Raw genomic sequence first — 17,343 nt, forward strand, 5'->3', positions numbered from 1 at the left:
AGAAGCAAGAGACTAATCCGTGCTCTTAGGGGTTTTTTCCTTCAGTTTTTCAACCCACGCCGGCCCAAGAACCCAGTCTTAACCTTGAAACGTCGTGGGCCTACAGGTGCAGGAGAGAGCAGCCTTGCTCCACACTGGCTGACGTGGGGCGGCGGCGCCTGGAAGGCAGCCCCTCGGCACACCACTCACTTCGCCCAGCTCGGGCTCCGGCCTGTGGCAGACACGGTGACTCGGGCTGGCGTCCCGGCCGCAGGCTCTGGGCCACTCTGTTGGGCAGTTTTCCTCCTTAGGGGATGTGCCATCTCCTTGGCCTGCCTGGGCCGCACACACCGTGGCCCCGGCTCCGGCCTTGGGGGCAACTGGCGGGAGGCTGGTTCTGGGGCCGCCGCCTTCTCCGCCGAGGTGGGGCTGAGGCTCCCTCAGCCCCAAAGAGCTTTGGTTCACGGGTTAGGTACTGGCACTCGCTGTAGGAGAACAAAGACGTTGCAAAAATACGTATTCGTGCATGTAAAAATAGCCATAACAGGCCCATTCTGTGCTCTGTGACAGCATGTTTTTAATGGAAAAGAACTGTTTTCCTTACCAAGAAAGATTTAGTGAAAAGTGGTCATTTCATCAAATCTCTGTAACATCTGCTCACGCCTACTCCTGTCTCTGCCTGGAACCTGCACCGTGCACTACTTGGGAGAGAGCGCAGGCCAGCGGGCAGGTGTCAGGCGGGTGAGCCATGAGCTCGTGATGACAGGAGGCCTCAGCGGGGTGGCCTGGGGCGTCGGCATACAGTGGGTGCTCGGTAAGGCCGGGCTGCTGGATCATCTGAGCAGCAGGACGCATGGTGGGGCTGCACAGAGGCTCAGGGCCTGGCCGAGTGGTGCGCATCCCTGTGTCCCTGCAGCGGGACCCCAGGCCCAGGTGGGGGCCAAGAGGGGCTGCAGGGCCGCGGTGTCACGTGTGGCGGGTGAGCCAGCTGGTGTGGCCACCACCCCACACCCTTCGATGGGCCCGGAGCTCCCTGCCTGCCCTGGGTTCCAGGTTTGGGCCCCTGACGGTGGCAAGGGAGGGCACGGGCGCAGGGCAGCTTCCTCCCACGCCTGGGCCCACAAGAGCAGAAGCCCCCGAGGCGTCCCCTGGCATTGCTCGTCTCCCGGGCCGGCCCGCAGCCTCCACGCCTGCATCTGCCGTGACCCCGCACTCCCTTGTCTCTGCAGGAAGTCTAAAGCCAAGCCCAACGGGAAGAAGCCCGTTGCCGAGGAGAAGAAGGTGTACCTGGAGCCGGAGTACACCAAGTCCAGGATCACCGACTTCGGGTTCAAGGAGCTGGTGGTGCTGCCCCGGGAGATCGACCTCAATGAGTGGCTGGCCAGCAACAGTGCGTGGGGGCGGGCTGGCAGGGCCAGGAGGGCAGCCCCCCGTTTCCCGCAGGACCCCCCGGAGCTGGTGCTCAGCACCCCCTCCCTCCGCAACCACCCGCGTCAGCTGGAAGCCGAGGCCCGGGGTGACCAGCCCTGCCGGGCACTCAGGGTCCCCTCAGATGCGGGGACTCAGTGCGGGTCCTGGTCGCACCTGGGGACAGGACACCAGGGCCAGGGGGGCACCGTGGGACAGGAGCATGGCTGCAAGGCCGGCAGTGCTGTGGTGGCGGGAAGGCCATGGCCTATGGGAAGGGTGGCGGACTCACCCCCGCCTGCCGGACAGGCTCAGGGTTCGTGGGATGCCCCATGCAGGGCAAGGCACCAGCTCTCCTCCCGAGAGCGGTAGGCTTTGTGGCCGTGAGCTGGTGCTGCCACCTGCCTTAGCGGTGTCCCCGATCAGCTGGTGACCATAGAGCAGGGTGTGGTCAAGGGGCTGGGGTGGGAGGTTTGCTGCCCCACCCCTCGTGGAGGGGACTCTGTCTCAGTCTTCGGGCACCCTGCCCAGCTCAGCACCGTCTGGTCCGTGCCGCCCGCTCCCGAGGATGATGCTGCGCTGGGGCCTCGGTCTCTGGTCTGAGATAAGCACCAGCCCCCACAGCAGGGACCCGAGGAGAGGGACTCTGGTCCCCCCGGGCCGGCAGGACGCTGCAGACGCAGAGTGGCGCCCCGGTGTGGTTTTCACGCCCGGCCTTTCTCTTCCCTTCCAGCCACGACGTTCTTCCACCACGTCAACCTCCAGTACAGCACCATCTCAGAGTTCTGCACGGGGGAGGCGTGCCAGACGATGGCCGTGTGCAACACGTGAGTCACTGCCTGGTGCGGCCCTGCCCCGGGGGCTCGGGCAGGCTGTGGCCGTGCCCCCGGCCACTGCACTCCGTCTTCTCAGACCCCACGCTCGCGGCCTCCGCTCGAGGCCTCCCAGTGGCTCAGTGCCTTCCTCAGCAGGGTCCTCACCAGGCTGCCCCTCCTGTCCTCACGGGCCCAGGGCCTGGCAGGGCGACGGGAAGCAGAGCCCTGCAGAGGTTGGGACCCCGGTGGTGTGGGTCCCTCCGGGGCACGGGTGCTGGGAGCCAGCCAGGGGCTGACAGGATGCATTACTGGGGGCAAGGGCATTTCCCCAGGACGTGCCCGCTGGGCTTCCTGAGACAGCAGGGTGTGTTTCTTTGCTGTGGCTCCTGGCCCTACCGGCTGATGGCTCTAACCCAGAGCTCCTGCTGTGTGTGGAGGCCGGCCCTACCGCACCCCACCCGCTGCTGGTCCATGGGGCTGGGACGCCTTGGTACCTTCCCGTGAGGTGACGTCCTGCAGGCCTGGTGCAGGCTGTTCTCTTCTGGAAGCACGTGCCATTCGTTTCCTCAGTAAGCAGGCATCCCTGAGGGGCTCCAGGGTACCCCACTGCCTCTGTGGCAGCTCTTGGAGGCCACATGGATAGGAGAGCCACCACATGGCCCTGAGCTTGCCACCGGCCCAAGTAGCAGAAGCCACAGAAGAGGCCACAGGCAAGAGGCCAGGTCTGCAGGGGCTCATCCCGGGCGGGGTGTGGCTCGGGGGCACAGAAGCTCCTTTCTGACATCTCCTCTGCAGGCCAGGGGCTGATAGGAGCACACGTGAGCAGCGGGCCTCCACTAGTGGACACGTCAGTGCTGCCGTCCGGAGTTCACCCTGCCTGTAGGCTGCGGGCAGACCCAGCTCAGGCCCAGACATGTGGGCCCTCCTCTTGCTGAGAGCCCACCCAAAGCCTCAGCACAGGCAGAGGGTAGAGTTCCCCCGCCCTTCAGAGGGCACAAGTGCAGAAGACAGCTGCTCTTCACTCCTTACTTACCCAGTGAGACCCATTGATGGTATGCTCAGGTGTCACGTGTGTCCCCAGATAGCCACAGCCAGGCATGGCCCAGGGAGGATGGGGCAGTGTTAGGTGGGCAGTGCTGGGAGCAGGCTTGAGGTGAGCTTGGGGCAGGAGAAGAGCATGGGACAGAGTGGCCTCTGTAGAGCAGACATGGCCACAGCAGCTGGAAGTGGGCAAGGGCAGTGCTGCAGAGCCATGTGTGTGGCATCCTTGGAGGACGTTTGCCAGCTGTGTGCCTGACCAGGCGGCATCACAGCTGGCCTATGGGCTGGCGAGTGGGGAAGCCGGGGCCCCTCCGTGGCACCACATGCCCTTCCAGTATCGATGTGTTTGAGAAGAGGCTCCTTGAAAGAGCATAGGATTTGGTGTCAGGCAGACGCGTGTCTAGATGCTGGCTCTGCCATGTAAAGCTTGGAAATCTGGGGATTTTGAGAATTCTACTGTTCATTCTTCTCATCTGTAACCTACTTTGTAGGGTTTTTGTAGATTTATATGAATTGATATGCATATAAATGCTTTCCTAGGAATCATTTGAGATCAAGGAGTGGAAACACATGAATTAGTTTAATAGGAAAAGGGAGGTCTGTCAGGGTCCACAGAGCCACTTGCTCTCCCGGGACCATCCAGTCCACCCGGCGCCTGGCGTGGGGCTGAGGCCCAGGCCAGAGGCCCTCCTCCACCCTGCTGGTGCCTGAAGGACAGAAACCAAAGGGTAATGTTGGAGTCCCAAAAGAAGAGGAGAAAGGTCCATGCCGAAAACATATTTGAAGAAATATGGCTGAAAACTTACCAAGTTTGGTCAAGACACAAGCCTGCAGATTCAGGAAGCTTAATGAACTCCAAGCAGGATAAACCCAGTGAATCCACCGCAAACACATAATCAAACTGCTGAAGAGCATCAGAGCCAGCAGCACTGCACCTGTGGGGATGTGGTGCCGGTGGCTGTGGCTCTCCTTCCCCCCGCTGGGGGCCAGGAGGAGGCTCCATAACATGGTTCAGGTGCTGAAAGGAAAGAGCGGTCCCCCCGGGAGTTCCACGTAACGCTCCTCAAGAATGAAGGTAAAATAGAGACACTTCTCAGAGGAAGGGAGACTAAGAGGGTTAACTCGCAGCCAGCAGAGCTGCGCAGGGAGCTCTTCACACAGGAAGGAAGTGGTGCTAGAAGGGAAGGCGGGACAGCAGGCTTCGCGGAGAGCAAGAGACGGGAGATGTGATGGGCCGCTCCACTCTCCTTCAGCTCTTTAAAGCGTGTCTGGTGGGTGAGCAAAACCCATCACCCTGTCTGATGGGTCTTCAGCGTGTGTGGATGGAACACTGAGACAGTAGTAGTGTCCTGGGGCAGGCAGAGAGCCCTGCCCTGTGTGCTGTTTGGCTCTGTGATTCCACTTGTGGAGGTGATTCTTGGCTCCAGGTACAGCATGGAAAGGTCATATGCGTTTTATAATCCTTTGAGCAATCTCTTAAAAAAGTTACATAAGTGACATAGTCAAAATCATAATAGATAAATTAAAAGGAAATACTAAAAATAACGCAAAAGAAGGCAGGAAATATAAGGAGTGAAAACAAAGGGAACAAAGAGTAAACGATGGTAAACTTAAATTCAGACAGATACAGTGAATGTCAGTGGTGTGAACGTGCCGGTGACAAGACAGATCATAAGAATGGATTTCAGTGTACACAAGAAATTCACTTTTTTTTTTTTTTTTTTTTTTACCGTGCCACGTGGCATGTGGGATCTTAGTTCCCCGACCAGGGGTTTGAACCTGTGCCCTCTGCAGTGGAAGCGTGGAGTCTTAACCACTGGACCGCCAGGGAAGTCCCAAGAAATTCACTTTAAATGCAATGACATTGGTAGGTTAAAAGTGAAAGAATGCGAAAATATATACCAACAAAGATATACCAAATCAGAAGAAAACTAAAGTGGCTATGTTAATACCAAAGTAAACTTCAGAGCAAAAAATAACTAGGGATAAAGAAGAAGATTGAGTTATTTACAAAAGAGTCAATTCATCAAGAAGTACTGACCTTGAATGTGTATGTACCAAACAACAGAGCTTTTACACAAAGCAAATGGACAGAACCAAAGGGAGAAACACACAAAATCACATTATGGTTGGAGATTTCAACATTCCTCTCTTGGTAGTAGACGGAACTAGTAGGCAGAAAGTCAGCAAGAATCTGGAACTAACAACACCATCAGCCAACTGGACTGAATTGACATTTACACAACACTCCACCCTCGGCAGTAAAATGCACGTCCCTTTCAATGCACTGGGATTATTCATCAAAATAGTGTAGATCATATCCTGGCTCACAAAACAGACCTTAGCAAACTTTAAAGAATCAGAGTGATACAGAGCAAGTTTTCTGACCATAATTACATTAGAAATCAATAAGAGGACAAATCTCCAAACATTTAGAAATTAACATACTTTTAAATAGTCCATGGGTCAGAGGGGAAGTCTCAAGGGAAATTAGGAAATGTTTTAAACTGAACCCAAATGAGAACGCAACATATCTGAACTTGTGGAGTGCAGCTAAAGCAAGGGTTAGAGGAAAGTTTATAGGATTAAACCACTTGTTTTAGAAGAAGATCTCAATTCAATCTAAGCTTCCATATTAAGAACCTAGAAAAAAGAAGAGCAAAAAAAAAAAAAAAAACCCTAAATTGAGCAGAAGGAAAGAAATGGTAAAATAAGAACAGAAATCACTGACGTTGATTTCTGCAAACAGTGGGAAAAGTTCATGAAACCGTAAGCTGACTCCTGAAAGGATTGGTGAGATTGAGGACCTTTAGTAACACCAACAAAGGTAAAGAGAGAAAAGGTCCAGATGATCCATATAAGGAATGGAAAGAGGAAATGATGATAAACCCAGGAGATAATAAAGAAACATCACAAAAATCTCTGCATACATTAAATTTGACAGTTTAGATTAAATGGACCAATTCCTTGGAAAGCACAAAATATCACAATTTACCCAAGATGGGTAATGCAGTAAGGCAAGAAAAAGAAATAAGAGTCTTTAAAATTGGAGAAGAAGAAAATAAAACTGTATTCGCATACAACATGATTGTCTATGTAGGAAAAAAAAAACCCCCAAGGATTCTAGCAAAAAGTCGAATGAATACATTTAGCAAGGTCAGCACACAAAAATCAATCATAGTTTGTATACTGGCAGTGTACAATTGGAACACGAAATTGATAAGATTATATCATTTACAGTAGCTCCAAACACGATGAAATACTTAGGTACAGACTTAAGGAAACATGCACAGGATCTTTATGCTGGAAACTACAAAATGCAGATGAATGGAATCAAAGACTGGCGTAAATGGAGAGACGTACTGTGTTCATGGATGGGAAGACTCAACACACCAGAAGTGTAAATTCATTTATTGCAATCTCAGTTAAGATCCTAGCAGAGTTTTCATTGATATAAACAAGCTGATTCTAAAATTTATATGGAATAGCAAAGTCACTGGAATAGCTACAATGATTTTTGAAAAAAGGACAGTCAAGTTGGAAGAGTCCCACAGCCTATTTTGAAGATTTACTATAAAACTGTGGTAATCAGGACAGCATGGTGGTGGTGAAGGAAGAGACACAGAGATCAGTGCAACAGAATAGAGTCCAGAAATGGACCCCCACAAACATGGGCCCTTGATGTTTGACAGATACAAAAGGAATTCAGTGGAGAAAGGACAGACTTTTCAACCAGAGCTGTTGGAAAAACGAGTCATCTGCATGTCCTCTTCTGCCAGAATTAACTTGAAGTGAATTCTAGATATAAAACATGAAACTTTTAGAAGAAAACACAGGAGGAAACCTTCGTGATAGTGTTAGGCGAAGAGTTCTTGGTCGTTGACACGAGCCACAGTCCATAGGCGAGAAAGAATCCGTAAACTGGGCTTCATCAAAATTTAGAACTTTTGCTCTGAGAAAGACACTGTTAGGAGAAAGGGAAGACAGACTGCAGAATAATCCCATATCCGAGAAAGGACTAGTGCATGGAATGGATAAAGAGCCCTCACAGCTCATCAGTAAGAAAATCTGGTCACAAGTGGACAAAGGACTTGGACAGATCATGGAAGAGGACCCAAGCAGGGCAGGTGAGTACCTGCGAGGCTCTGCCTCACGAGCAGGTGGAGAAATATGAATTCAGACCACGCTGCAGGAGCGCCTGATAAAACGCGCCGGGTGCCGGCGAGGATGGAGGGCGTCCCGGCAGGATAGCCGCTCCGAGAACGTGTTGATGGTCTCTCAGGAAACAAGGCGTTCACCTACCGTGGGCCCAGCTGTCCCACTCCTGGGCGTCCACACTGGAGAAACGAGAACTAGTGCTCATACAAACACCCGCCTGGGAGGGTTTTAACAGCCTGACCCGTAATTGCCCCAAACAGGAGGCCACACACGTGTCCTTCGGCAGGTGAATGTCTGGACAGACTGGCGCGTCCACAAGGTGTCCATCTCAGTGGCATGGATCGCAGAGCCCGGCCCAGGACATCGTGTGGCGTTCCTGAGGACACGTCACTAGTGTGCTGGGGACTGACCAGCAGGCCGGGGGCCAGGGTGGGAGCTGTGCCCCGTTGTGGGTCCTCTATTTGGGTTAAAATGCATAAGACTGCATGCCCAAACCAGTCAGCTTTACTGTGTGACAGTTCAAAAATAAAATGAAAACGAAGAAGAGGAACGTTGAAAGCAGAGTGTTGCAGCTGTCACGCAGGCGGGGCGACCACAGTGCCCCGAAGGGGCTGGTCTCTCCGGGCCTGACATCATGAAAACGTTTCCCATTTTCTAGCTCCGGTGGTTTTTTCTGAGTGTGGCACCCGGGGCCAGTCGCATCCAGCACCAAGCAGGGTGGGGAATCGCTGGGGCCGGTGTCTGACCTCTGGCTGGGGCCCCTCCCAAGCTGGTCCGGGGACCCCAGGGGCTGTTGTGGGGAGAGGGACGATTCATTTGTCCTTTCACTGAGCATGTCCTCAGATGGTGCCGATGTCCGGGCAGGGGAAGGACGGTCAGCAGGGCCACCCTGTGGTGGGGAGGGCTCTGGATCCCTGCTGGGGGCCGGCAGGGAGCTTGGCAAGCTTCTTGGGGCTTTGTCTGACCAGCTCGGGGGCCTGGTGGGGCAGCCTGGTCTCCCTGCGGGGCCAGCAGTGCCTAGGGGCAGCCTGGGAGCAGGCGTGGCAGGGAGGGCTCTGCTGAGGTGGCACTGCAAGTGTAGTCTGCCTGCTAGTGGGTGGGGTGGGGCGGGGCTGGGTGGGAGGAGCAGGGGTGGCAGTGGGCGGGGCCTGATACCCAGTGGCAGTCAGGGCTGTGTCCCCTTGTCCACTGAAGGTTGGCCTTTTTCCTGGTGGCCTGTCCATTTGTGTGTGGGCTCTTTTCCCTGTGTTGCAGCCTGACCCCCACCCAGCCCTGCCAGGGGCACAAATAAGCTAACCGGTCCTGGGGGCGGGGAAGAGCCTTGGTTCCTGCTAGAGGCAGTGGGGGGCAGGGGCGCGGCAGGCAGCAGGGCTGCCTTGAGGTCACGTGGGCAGGCCGTGCCTTTTTATTTTGGCTGGAGTCAGGCTGGCCACGAGAGATGGGGACCTGCTGTCCTGACGACAGGCCTGGCAAGGTGGTGGAGGTGGGTGAGCCCACGTGGCTGTCAGCCAGGGGAAATCAGGGCAGGGTGCTCAGAGCCAGCCTGGTGTGCTGGCCTGGGTTAAGGTGGGATGGTGAGGTGTTGGGGGAACCTGGTCTAAGCCAGTTCTGAAGCCAAGTAACGTCATCTAAATGGGGGCGGGGATGCCGGGCGGAGGTCTCCATGAAGACCTGCTGGCTGGGGCAGGGGTGTGGCAGGGTTGGCGGCTAGGCCACGGAAGGGGGTGCTCTGGTCACTCGCTCGCTCACTGACAGATGCAGCCTGTGTCCCCCCAGCCCCCCTGTGGGCTCTGGTGCAGCTCTTGGCGAGCCAGCCTTAAGGTACAGGGCCTGCTGTTGGGAAGACTGGAGCCCTTGGTGGGAGGGATGCTGGTGGCTGCAGGGGGAGCCCACCAGGGGTTTGTGTTTGTTCTGCTGGAGGATAGGTCATGTTTACATGAGCTAGGAGACGCGCTCGGTTTCACGGCTGGGCTTACGCAGTGAGAAGAAAACCCAGGTGTCCACACCCCGAACACCCTGGCCCAATCCAGCCTGAGGACTGTCTGCCCTACACCCACCCCCGTGTACGGGGCAGGTTGAGGTCTTTGGGGGGCATCCAGGGGCCAGATTCCCATGTACAGAGGCCTCCTCACCACCCGGCCCAGGGCAAAGGTTTGGCCTCTATTGGTGGCAGCAGGGATGCTACTGAGGCTCGAGGCCCAGCTGACAAGTCACAGCAGGGCCTCCGGGAAGGGATAGGCACAGAGCGTGGGTACCTCTAAAATAATGTGTAAAACAACACGCGTTCCTTTGAGAGAATGAAGCCTGAGGCCACGTGTAGAGCAGAAGGTGCGCGTTGGTTTCCTGATGCTGTGTGCACAGCCAGCTCTCCTGGCCGCGGGCGTCACCGCCCCCCCTCTGTCCCCACAGACAGTACTACTGGTATGATGAGCGGGGCAAGAAGGTGAAGTGCACGGCCCCCCAGTACGTCGACTTTGTCATGAGCTCCGTGCAGAAGCTGGTGACCGACGAGGACGTGTTCCCCACAAAATACGGTGCGTGGCCCCTCCCACCCCAGGCTCTGGGACCTGCGGCCTCCACTACCCCGCCTCCCCCCATGGCCGGGCCCTCGAGGTCCCCTTGCCGGGGAGGGGGGGGCTTGCAGCTGTCGAGCAGCACCCACGGCTGTGTACAGCCCTGAGCAGGCCCGGCGGGGTCCCAGACCCACCCTGAGCTGCCGAGGGCAGCACCTGGCCGACAGGAGGTGCCCGTCTCCCGGGTCCCCCCTCCTCTGCGGCCCAGGCCCTGTCCCGGCTTTAGGCCATGCGCGGCAGGGTCGCGGGCCCCTCGTCACAGAGGCACCCAGTACAGCTCGGCGAGCAGCCACCCTCGCGGCCCCGACCCGGGTGCTGGGTCACTCAGGTGTTGCGGGGCGGCTCCGTGAGGGCTGCGGGGTCGGGGGGCGGCGCCGTGGGGCCAGGGCGGGCTGACGGCCCCCTCCCCGCAGGCCGCGAGTTCCCCAGCTCCTTCGAGTCCCTGGTGAAGAAGATCTGCAAGTACCTGTTCCACGTGCTGGCGCACATCTACTCGTCGCACTTCAAGGAGACCCTGGCGCTCGAGCTGCACGGACACTTGAACACGCTCTACGTGCATTTCATCCTCTTCGCCCGCGAGTTCAACCTGCTCGACCCCAAAGAGACGGCGGTCATGGACGACCTGACGGAGGTGCTGTGCGGCGGCGGCGGCGGCGGCGGGGGCCGCGGGGGCGGGGACGGGGCGGGCGGGGCGGCGGGCGCACAGAACCACGTGAAGGAGAGGTGAGCCCGGCCGCCCGCGTGCGGAGAGGCGGCGCGCGGAGTGTGGGCGCGGGCGCTCTGCGCCGCCGGCACCGAGGACTTTGGGACTCCGCTCGTCTGCTCAGCAGACACTTAGGGACCGCCCCCGTCCAAGTCCCCTTCTGTGGGTCCGTCTCTCCTGGTCTTCTGCGCCTGCCCCGCCACCCGGCTCGGCCTCCGGGGAGACACGCGACAGGCAGGGCTCCTTCCCCCGAGGTGGGGACCGCAGGCTTCGCTTCCACCGTGTTTCGTCTTGGTTAGGGCTGGGGGTGGCCTTCTCCTTCTCTCTCCCGCTTGGTCTGGACCTCAGCTGTTGGTGGCTCAGGGCGGGTGGGGAGGGGGAGGCCGCAGAGCACCGAGCTGCGGCCCTGTCTCCCTGCGCTGCCCCCGCTGCCCAGGAGGGGCCCCCTGGGCTGGCTGGCTCGGATCCCGGTGCCCTGGCGGGCGGCTTGTGCGGAGACGCGGCCGGGGGCAGGGGGAGAGCCTGGCTTCCCTGTGCGGGTGTAATAAAAAGACTTCTCTCAGGTCAGCGCCTGCGTGTGTCCTCAGCGTCTCGGTGCCCTCTGGTCTGGCCACACTCCCCTCTCCTCTGCCCTCCCCCGCCCCTCTGCGCCCCTGGGGCAGTGCCCTCCCCTGCAGCCCGGGCGGTGGAGCCCTCTCACTGACCAAGGATGTGCTGGCCAGGGGCAGGTGCCACCCTTCCTGCAGGGGCCGACCACAGGCTCCCCTGCTGAACGTGTCTGCGCGGGACGGGGGCCGTGCTTTGTGTCTCGAGTCTCCAGGGGCCCTTGACCACTCACTCCCTGTGCTGTGCCCTCTCCACGCAGGTGGCAGGGACCCTAGAGTGTGGGCTGGAGTCGGCTGGGGGTGCTTCCCAGCCAGCCCGCCCGTCCCAGGGGCTCTGCTGCAGGGACCACCTCTGGACAGGGCAGCACTGCCTGAGGGGTGGGCATAGGGAGAGCTCGAGAGAGGGGTGTGTGCCTGCAGCGCAGGCTGGGCAGGGCGGCCATGGCGCGAACAACCCTGGAGCTTGTCCAGCCCCCTGTGGGCGGAGGTGAGGGGCTTCTGTAGGGCCCTGTCCCCCGACCCTGTCCCTTGCATCTTATGCCTGTTCTACCATTGTATTTTGGAAGTAGGTAACTTTCCTAGGTCCACAGGTTCAACATGGAAAGGAATTTTGTGCTAGGATGGATCAAAGTCTCACTTTTACCTGATTCAGGTGATTTAGATGAGATTTGGGGTTTGACTTGAAACCATAATGGGTTGAGACTTTTGGAGACCTCAGGAACGGGCGGTGTTTTACATGTGAGGTAGATGTGGGACTTGCTAGAGGGCAGTCTGCGGTAAGCAGAAAAATGCGCACCTCCCCCCGCCAAAAGAAAGAGTCCACAGCCTAATGCCTGGAAACTGTCAACATGTTACCTTCCATAGCAAAGGGGGCGTGAAGCTGCAGGTGGAAGTAAGGTTGCTAATCGTCTGAACTTGAGATGGAGAGATTATCTGGGCCCAGTATAATCACAAGATTCCTCAAAACTGGGAGGGGGCGGCAGGAGAGGGAGAAGCAGAGAGATGGCAGGGTGAGAAGGGCTCATCTGATGTTGCTGGCTTTGAAGACCGAGGAAGGGGCTGCGAGCCAGGGGCGCAGGCGGCCTCAAGAAGCTGGAAAAGACAAGGAAATGGATTTCCCCAGGGCCTCCAGGAGGAACGCAGCCCTGCCAGCACCTTGATTGTAGCCAGTGAGACCCATTTCAGTGAGACCCAGTTCTCGACCTCCAGATCTTAAGATGGCACATTTGTGTGGTTTTAAGCCACTTGGTTTTTGGTAACTTGTTACAGCAGCAATAGGAGACTCATACATCTGTGAGACGGGCCATTGAACTCTCACAGGGTCATTTTGAGGGCCCACAGAGATGATCCACTTCACCCAGGGCCTGACTCCAAGGATGAGTGTGACAGACGGCAGTGCTTGGGCTTGTGACTAACAGCATAGACCCCGCAATCCCACCTGAGGCCCCGAGGCGGCACTTGGCTCCCCTCCCTCGTGTGTGTCTGTCTCTGCTGCCCTCCTCCTCCGCAGACGTCCCTGCCTGGAGCTCACACAGGTTTTCTCTCCTCCTGGTCCCGGCCACTGTCTGCTCCCTGCCAGAACCCCCACCCCTCGCTGAGTCACACCAAGGACCTGGGGAGCGGCGTGGGCCCAGGAAAGGCGAAGTGTGACGGGGGAGTGGAGTGGACTTGGTGGCCGGGGGTGAGGGCAGGAGGAGTGGGCACTGAAGCCCGGGGAGAGGGGCGGGCAGGATGAGGCCAGCCCACCTCCAGTAGCGCGCTCCCTGGAGCAGCCTCATGACGCCAGGAATCGCTCCATCTCACAGCCGAGGAGCCTGGGGCCCTCTGCCCCAGCTGTCCACTGAGAGCGTGGACAGAGTCTAGGGCGGGCTCCTGGCAGAGCGGAATGAGGGCTGGGCCTCTGCTTACACACCCCCTCCCTCGTGTGTGCCCCCGCCCACTCTGCCTCTGCCACCCGGTAGCACTCAGAGCCCCTGCGGGGACACGGGTCAGACTGTCTCCCCCCACCCCCATCCATGATTGCTTTGGCGAGCACACCACGTTGTTTGTTCACCAGGAACCCAGCCCCCAGGCCAGTCGGGCTGGCTACCTGAGAGTGGGGCCTGAGAAGTCATCCTCTCACCGCCATATCCTTTTTGTTTTTCACAAGTACCCATTTAAGTGTCTACTTCATAGAAATGGTGTGAGGGCCATTCGGCTTAATGCCCAGCGTAAAGTGCTCAGAAGGTATCTGGCACGTAGCGAGTCCTCATGTGTTGGGTTTTATTTTATATTTTAGTAAGTATGTGACACTAACAGTTTTTGAGCCTGCTTTGGTTCAGAAGTGGGATCGCAGGAAAGTGGCCCCTTCCCGCTAAAGGAGTGCGGTGGTGGGCATACGGAAAGCTGGCCGTCTGCTGGGTGTACTGTGGTATTTCCCTTTGGGGACTCCATCGTGTGCCCGCTGAGGTTGACACATCAGACTGCAAACGTTGAGAGGGCCAAGCGGGAGAAGAGGAGGAGGCCTGTGTGTGTCAGCGGCTCTTTCAGTAAAGCACATGCAGAACCACAGGTCAAGGAACCCTGGTGGCTTGGCCAGGAGCCACGTAACCATGTTCCCTGCCGAGACGTAGCAACCAAACCCCCTCCTTCAACTTGGCTTTTAAGCGGAAGTTAATGGGACACCATGCAGTCCAGAGACAGCAACAGGACCTGGTCCCAGAGTACCTTCTGAGGCCTCCCTCAAAGGTGGAGTGCTGTGTCCGGGGCTGGGCAAAAGAGGGCCCCAGCTCCATGTCAGCAGACCCTCATTCGTGTCCTGGGCCTTGTGCCCTTCCAGCAGAGCTCCTGAGCTCACGACTAAGCCAGTGAAGCATGGCACGCTCCAGGCGCTCTCCAGCAAGGGGGGTGTAGGAGGCAAGAGCACGAACTCTTTAGGGCTGATCTGTCCGCCCTCAGGGACGGATGGCAAGGGTGGAAACAGTTTGTCATGTGGGGCTGGGAGGCTGCTACCGGCATCTAGTGGGTAGAGGCCATGGATGACGCTGACATTCTGCGACGGGCAGGACGGTCCCCACCACAGAGAACCACGCAGCCCCAAGGTCGGTAGTGCTGCGGTGGTGTAGACGCCTGGGTGCAGAGTGGCCAGGCCACACCTGATCCCCTCCACGCGCGGGGGAGGAGGTGCACGCGTGAGAGGCTGGGGGAGGCCTCCGAGAGCGTTGTGGTTTCTGCTGGGACCCCCCGTCGGGCTGCTGCTCGTCCCTCCTCAGGGCCGCGTGGTGACTGCCAGGTGCCGCCCTCAAGACGTGCGGCTGGGTGGTCCGTGGCACTCGGGAGGCTGGACCTGTCCTTCACGCTGCAGCGGCAGAGGGGATGGCTCCCTGGTGCGTGGTCATGGTGCCTCCGTCCCTGGCTGGCGGGCGTGGTGGGCACGGCTGGGACCGCACTGCCCTGCCAGCCGCCGTCTCCAGGGCCTGCCCGCCAGCCTTGGCTCATCACTTGCGGGGCTGGGCCACGCTCCCCATGTGCCTCTTCCCATGGAAGGAGTGGAAAGAAGGCTCATCCTCCAGGAAGAAGCCCAGGTGCTGGCCTCGGGCTGAGGTCTCGGGGTGGCAGCAGAGCTGCAGTGGCCGGGCAGGGGGCCGTACTCGCCAGGCATCCCATCCCCAGCAGAGCTCCGTGTCAGCCTCTGGTGGTGCTTCCCTGTGCTCTCTGCTTCCCACCTGGCCCAGCCCGTGTGATGCCCGCGCAGACCCGCGGCACAGGGCCTGTCCTCTGGCTGGGGCGGAAGTAGCACCACGCACACCTGGCAGGGTGGTCCCAGATCCCTACCCGCCCGCCTGCCCACCCGCCCGCCCGCATGGAGACCGGCGTGGGTGTCTTTGCTGAAGGAATTTATTGTTCGGAACTAACGTTGCTCACAGTTACTTGACAAGGGATACACGGGGTGGGGCTTGTCCGTTTCCGTGACGCCTGTGTGTGTCCCGAGTACAAAAGAGGAAGGCTAACGAGAGGTATTGCTTTCTGGTCCTCCGCTTGTACCGCGGCTTTTGCTGTTAGAGGTGTTTCATTTTTTGTTATGTATTGAAATCCCAGCCTGTGGTAGGGGGTCAATGGAACAGAAGCATTAAAATCTATGCACGACGGGAGAGGCAGCAGGGCGGGCAGGAGAGACGCCAGATGCGAAGTGGACTTGTCCCAGCGAGGGCGCAGCCACACGTGCCTCACGGCCCCTCCGGGAACAGAGAGCACGCTGCCGAGGACGCCGCTACCGTTCTCTCTGTCCTTTGTTGCTTTTTGTTTTGTTTTGTTTTTAACTTTTTTTGTCATTTTAGTAAAAAAAAAAAAAAAAAACCCTGCAGTGGCCCTGCCATCTTGCATGTGGTGTATAGGCGGCCGGCTCGGGCCTTCCTCCCACCCCGCACTCGGACACAAAACCAAGATGGCCCCCAGCCCGGGCCTGGCGGAGGGGCCCTGGCCGTGCCCGGCCCCCATAGGACTGGAGTCGCTTCTCCACGGTAACGGCACAGAACCGGGGACGGAGCGAACCGTGCCGTTCTCTAAATATATTTATATGCGTGTGTATAGTAAGAACCGGACTCAAAGCCTAGCCCTGCCCCGTGGTCCCCCACCCCCACCCCCCGCCAACACCCTTCTCCAAAAACAACCAAGAAAAAAAGTTTATAAAAATATCTTGCAGGAATTCTTTAAAGTTTACAGTAGCTTGCCGGCGCTGCATCGGCCGGCTGCCCCCGCGGCCCCAGCACCCCGACCGCTCTGTCCACGGGGCACCTTGGCCCAGACCCCACCCTGCCCAAGACACACACACAGACAGACGGCAGGACGGCGCTGCTGCTGCCCCTTCCCTGAACGGAGAAGTAAAGAAACTCAATAAGTTAAAACAGCAAGTAAATAATACTGATCTCGGCCTGCCCTGGGGCGGGCGGGTGGGCGGGTGGGCAGGTGCTGCGGGGCCCCCGGGGTTTCTTTCCACCTGCAGCCCCCGGGGAGCTGGGGGGTGGGATGCGGCGAGGCAGGTGGGCGGCGCTGAGGTGCATGGACGTGGACGAGGAGGGAGCAGCAGGGAGGGGACGTGCCGAGGAGAGGCCGTGCCGGCCGGGCCAGACGGCTGCTTCACCCCCTTGGGCCTGCCCCGGAGGCCGGCCGGACCCGCCGGGGGCACTGGTCACCGCGCGTCCAGTCGGGTGGGCCCGAGGCGGCCTCCCGTCGGGGCCGGGTCCTCCTCCCCGTGGCCATGCGGAGCTGAAACTGGGCAGAGCTGGCGGGCGGGCAGGGCCTCACTGCCCAGTGGGCGGCAGCAGCAGGAGAGGAGAGAGGGCAGGTCCACGGCAGCTGCCTTCGGTCAGCCGGTGTCCGGTGCAGAGCACGGAGGACGGCCTCGTGGAGATGACATGTTAACTTTTCGGGATAATTCCTGGTATCAGAGCGGAAACAGTGGCGTTGTCAGAGACAGGCAGGGAGAGAGACAGCGAGAGAAAGAGAGAGCGGGCGCGGGCGGCCCAGACGCGGCTGTGGCCCCCGGTGCCCCCTTTCCTTTCCTCCCCGGCTTCACAACAGTCTAGACGGACAGACGGACGCGGCCCCGGGTCCACACCGGGCGGGCGGCGGGCGGGCGAGCGGGCGGCGTGGCGGCCTGGGGGCCACTGTCGGGGCCGTGCAGGGGGAGGGGGCTATGTGTCTAAGGCTGCTCTCGGCGGGCGGCGGGCAGCCCCGTCCTGGCCGTGTCCTTGCCCGCTGGGTACTCGGCGTCCCCTCCAGGGCCGGGGCCAGCGGCCGCGGAGTCCCCGAGTGGGCCGTGGGCACTCCGCTTGGCGGGCGTGCTGGGGGCCTGGGCCGCCTGCCCGTTCTTCTCGTCTGAAAAAAGTTGTTTAATTACGTCAAAGAAGTTACTCAATGGGCTGCCTGGGTGCACAGAACAGAAGACAAAAGAAAAAAAGAAAGGAGAGAAAAGGAGGGAGGGAGGGAAGAGAGAGAACAACAGACGAATGAACGAAAGGCCCGTGAGGGGGTCCGAGCGGGTGAGCGGGGCCGCGGCAGCAAGCAGGGCAGGCGGCCGGTGG

At 58.8% G+C, this 17,343-nt stretch overlaps 2 protein-coding genes across 6 annotated transcripts in view; one reads left to right on the forward strand and one right to left on the reverse strand.

Annotated features, from left to right (window-relative positions):
- The window catches only part of MOB2 (MOB kinase activator 2), a 50,215-nt gene extending 38,977 nt beyond the window's left edge, over nucleotides 1-11,238 (forward strand). For 4 of the 5 annotated variants that reach the window (XM_029207548.1, XM_029207547.1, XM_029207550.1 and 1 more), the window contains exons 2-5: nucleotides 1,209-1,369; nucleotides 2,120-2,213; nucleotides 9,810-9,934; nucleotides 10,387-11,238. In XM_029207548.1, the coding sequence (XP_029063381.1) occupies nucleotides 1,209-1,369; nucleotides 2,120-2,213; nucleotides 9,810-9,934; nucleotides 10,387-10,700 (694 nt within the window). In that variant the 3' untranslated portion in view covers nucleotides 10,701-11,238. Of the gene's footprint in view, nucleotides 1-1,208; nucleotides 2,214-9,809; nucleotides 9,935-10,386 lie in introns of those variants that run through there. The other variant, XM_029207545.1, reaches the window with a different exon arrangement.
- Nucleotides 11,239-16,191: 4,953 nt separating this feature from the next.
- BRSK2 (BR serine/threonine kinase 2) overlaps nucleotides 16,192-17,343 on the reverse strand; it is a 63,352-nt gene continuing 62,200 nt past the window's right edge. Inside the window, exon 21 of the mRNA XM_029209330.1 lies at nucleotides 16,192-17,137. Within this exon, the coding sequence (XP_029065163.1) occupies nucleotides 16,962-17,137 (176 nt within the window). The 3' untranslated portion in view covers nucleotides 16,192-16,961. The remainder of the gene's footprint in view (nucleotides 17,138-17,343) is intronic.

Source organism: Monodon monoceros, unplaced genomic scaffold (genome assembly GCF_005190385.1).
Source record: "Monodon monoceros isolate NGI ecotype Baffin Bay Population unplaced genomic scaffold, NGI_Narwhal_1 Super_Scaffold_7, whole genome shotgun sequence".
Taxonomy (NCBI): domain Eukaryota; kingdom Metazoa; phylum Chordata; class Mammalia; order Artiodactyla; family Monodontidae; genus Monodon; species Monodon monoceros.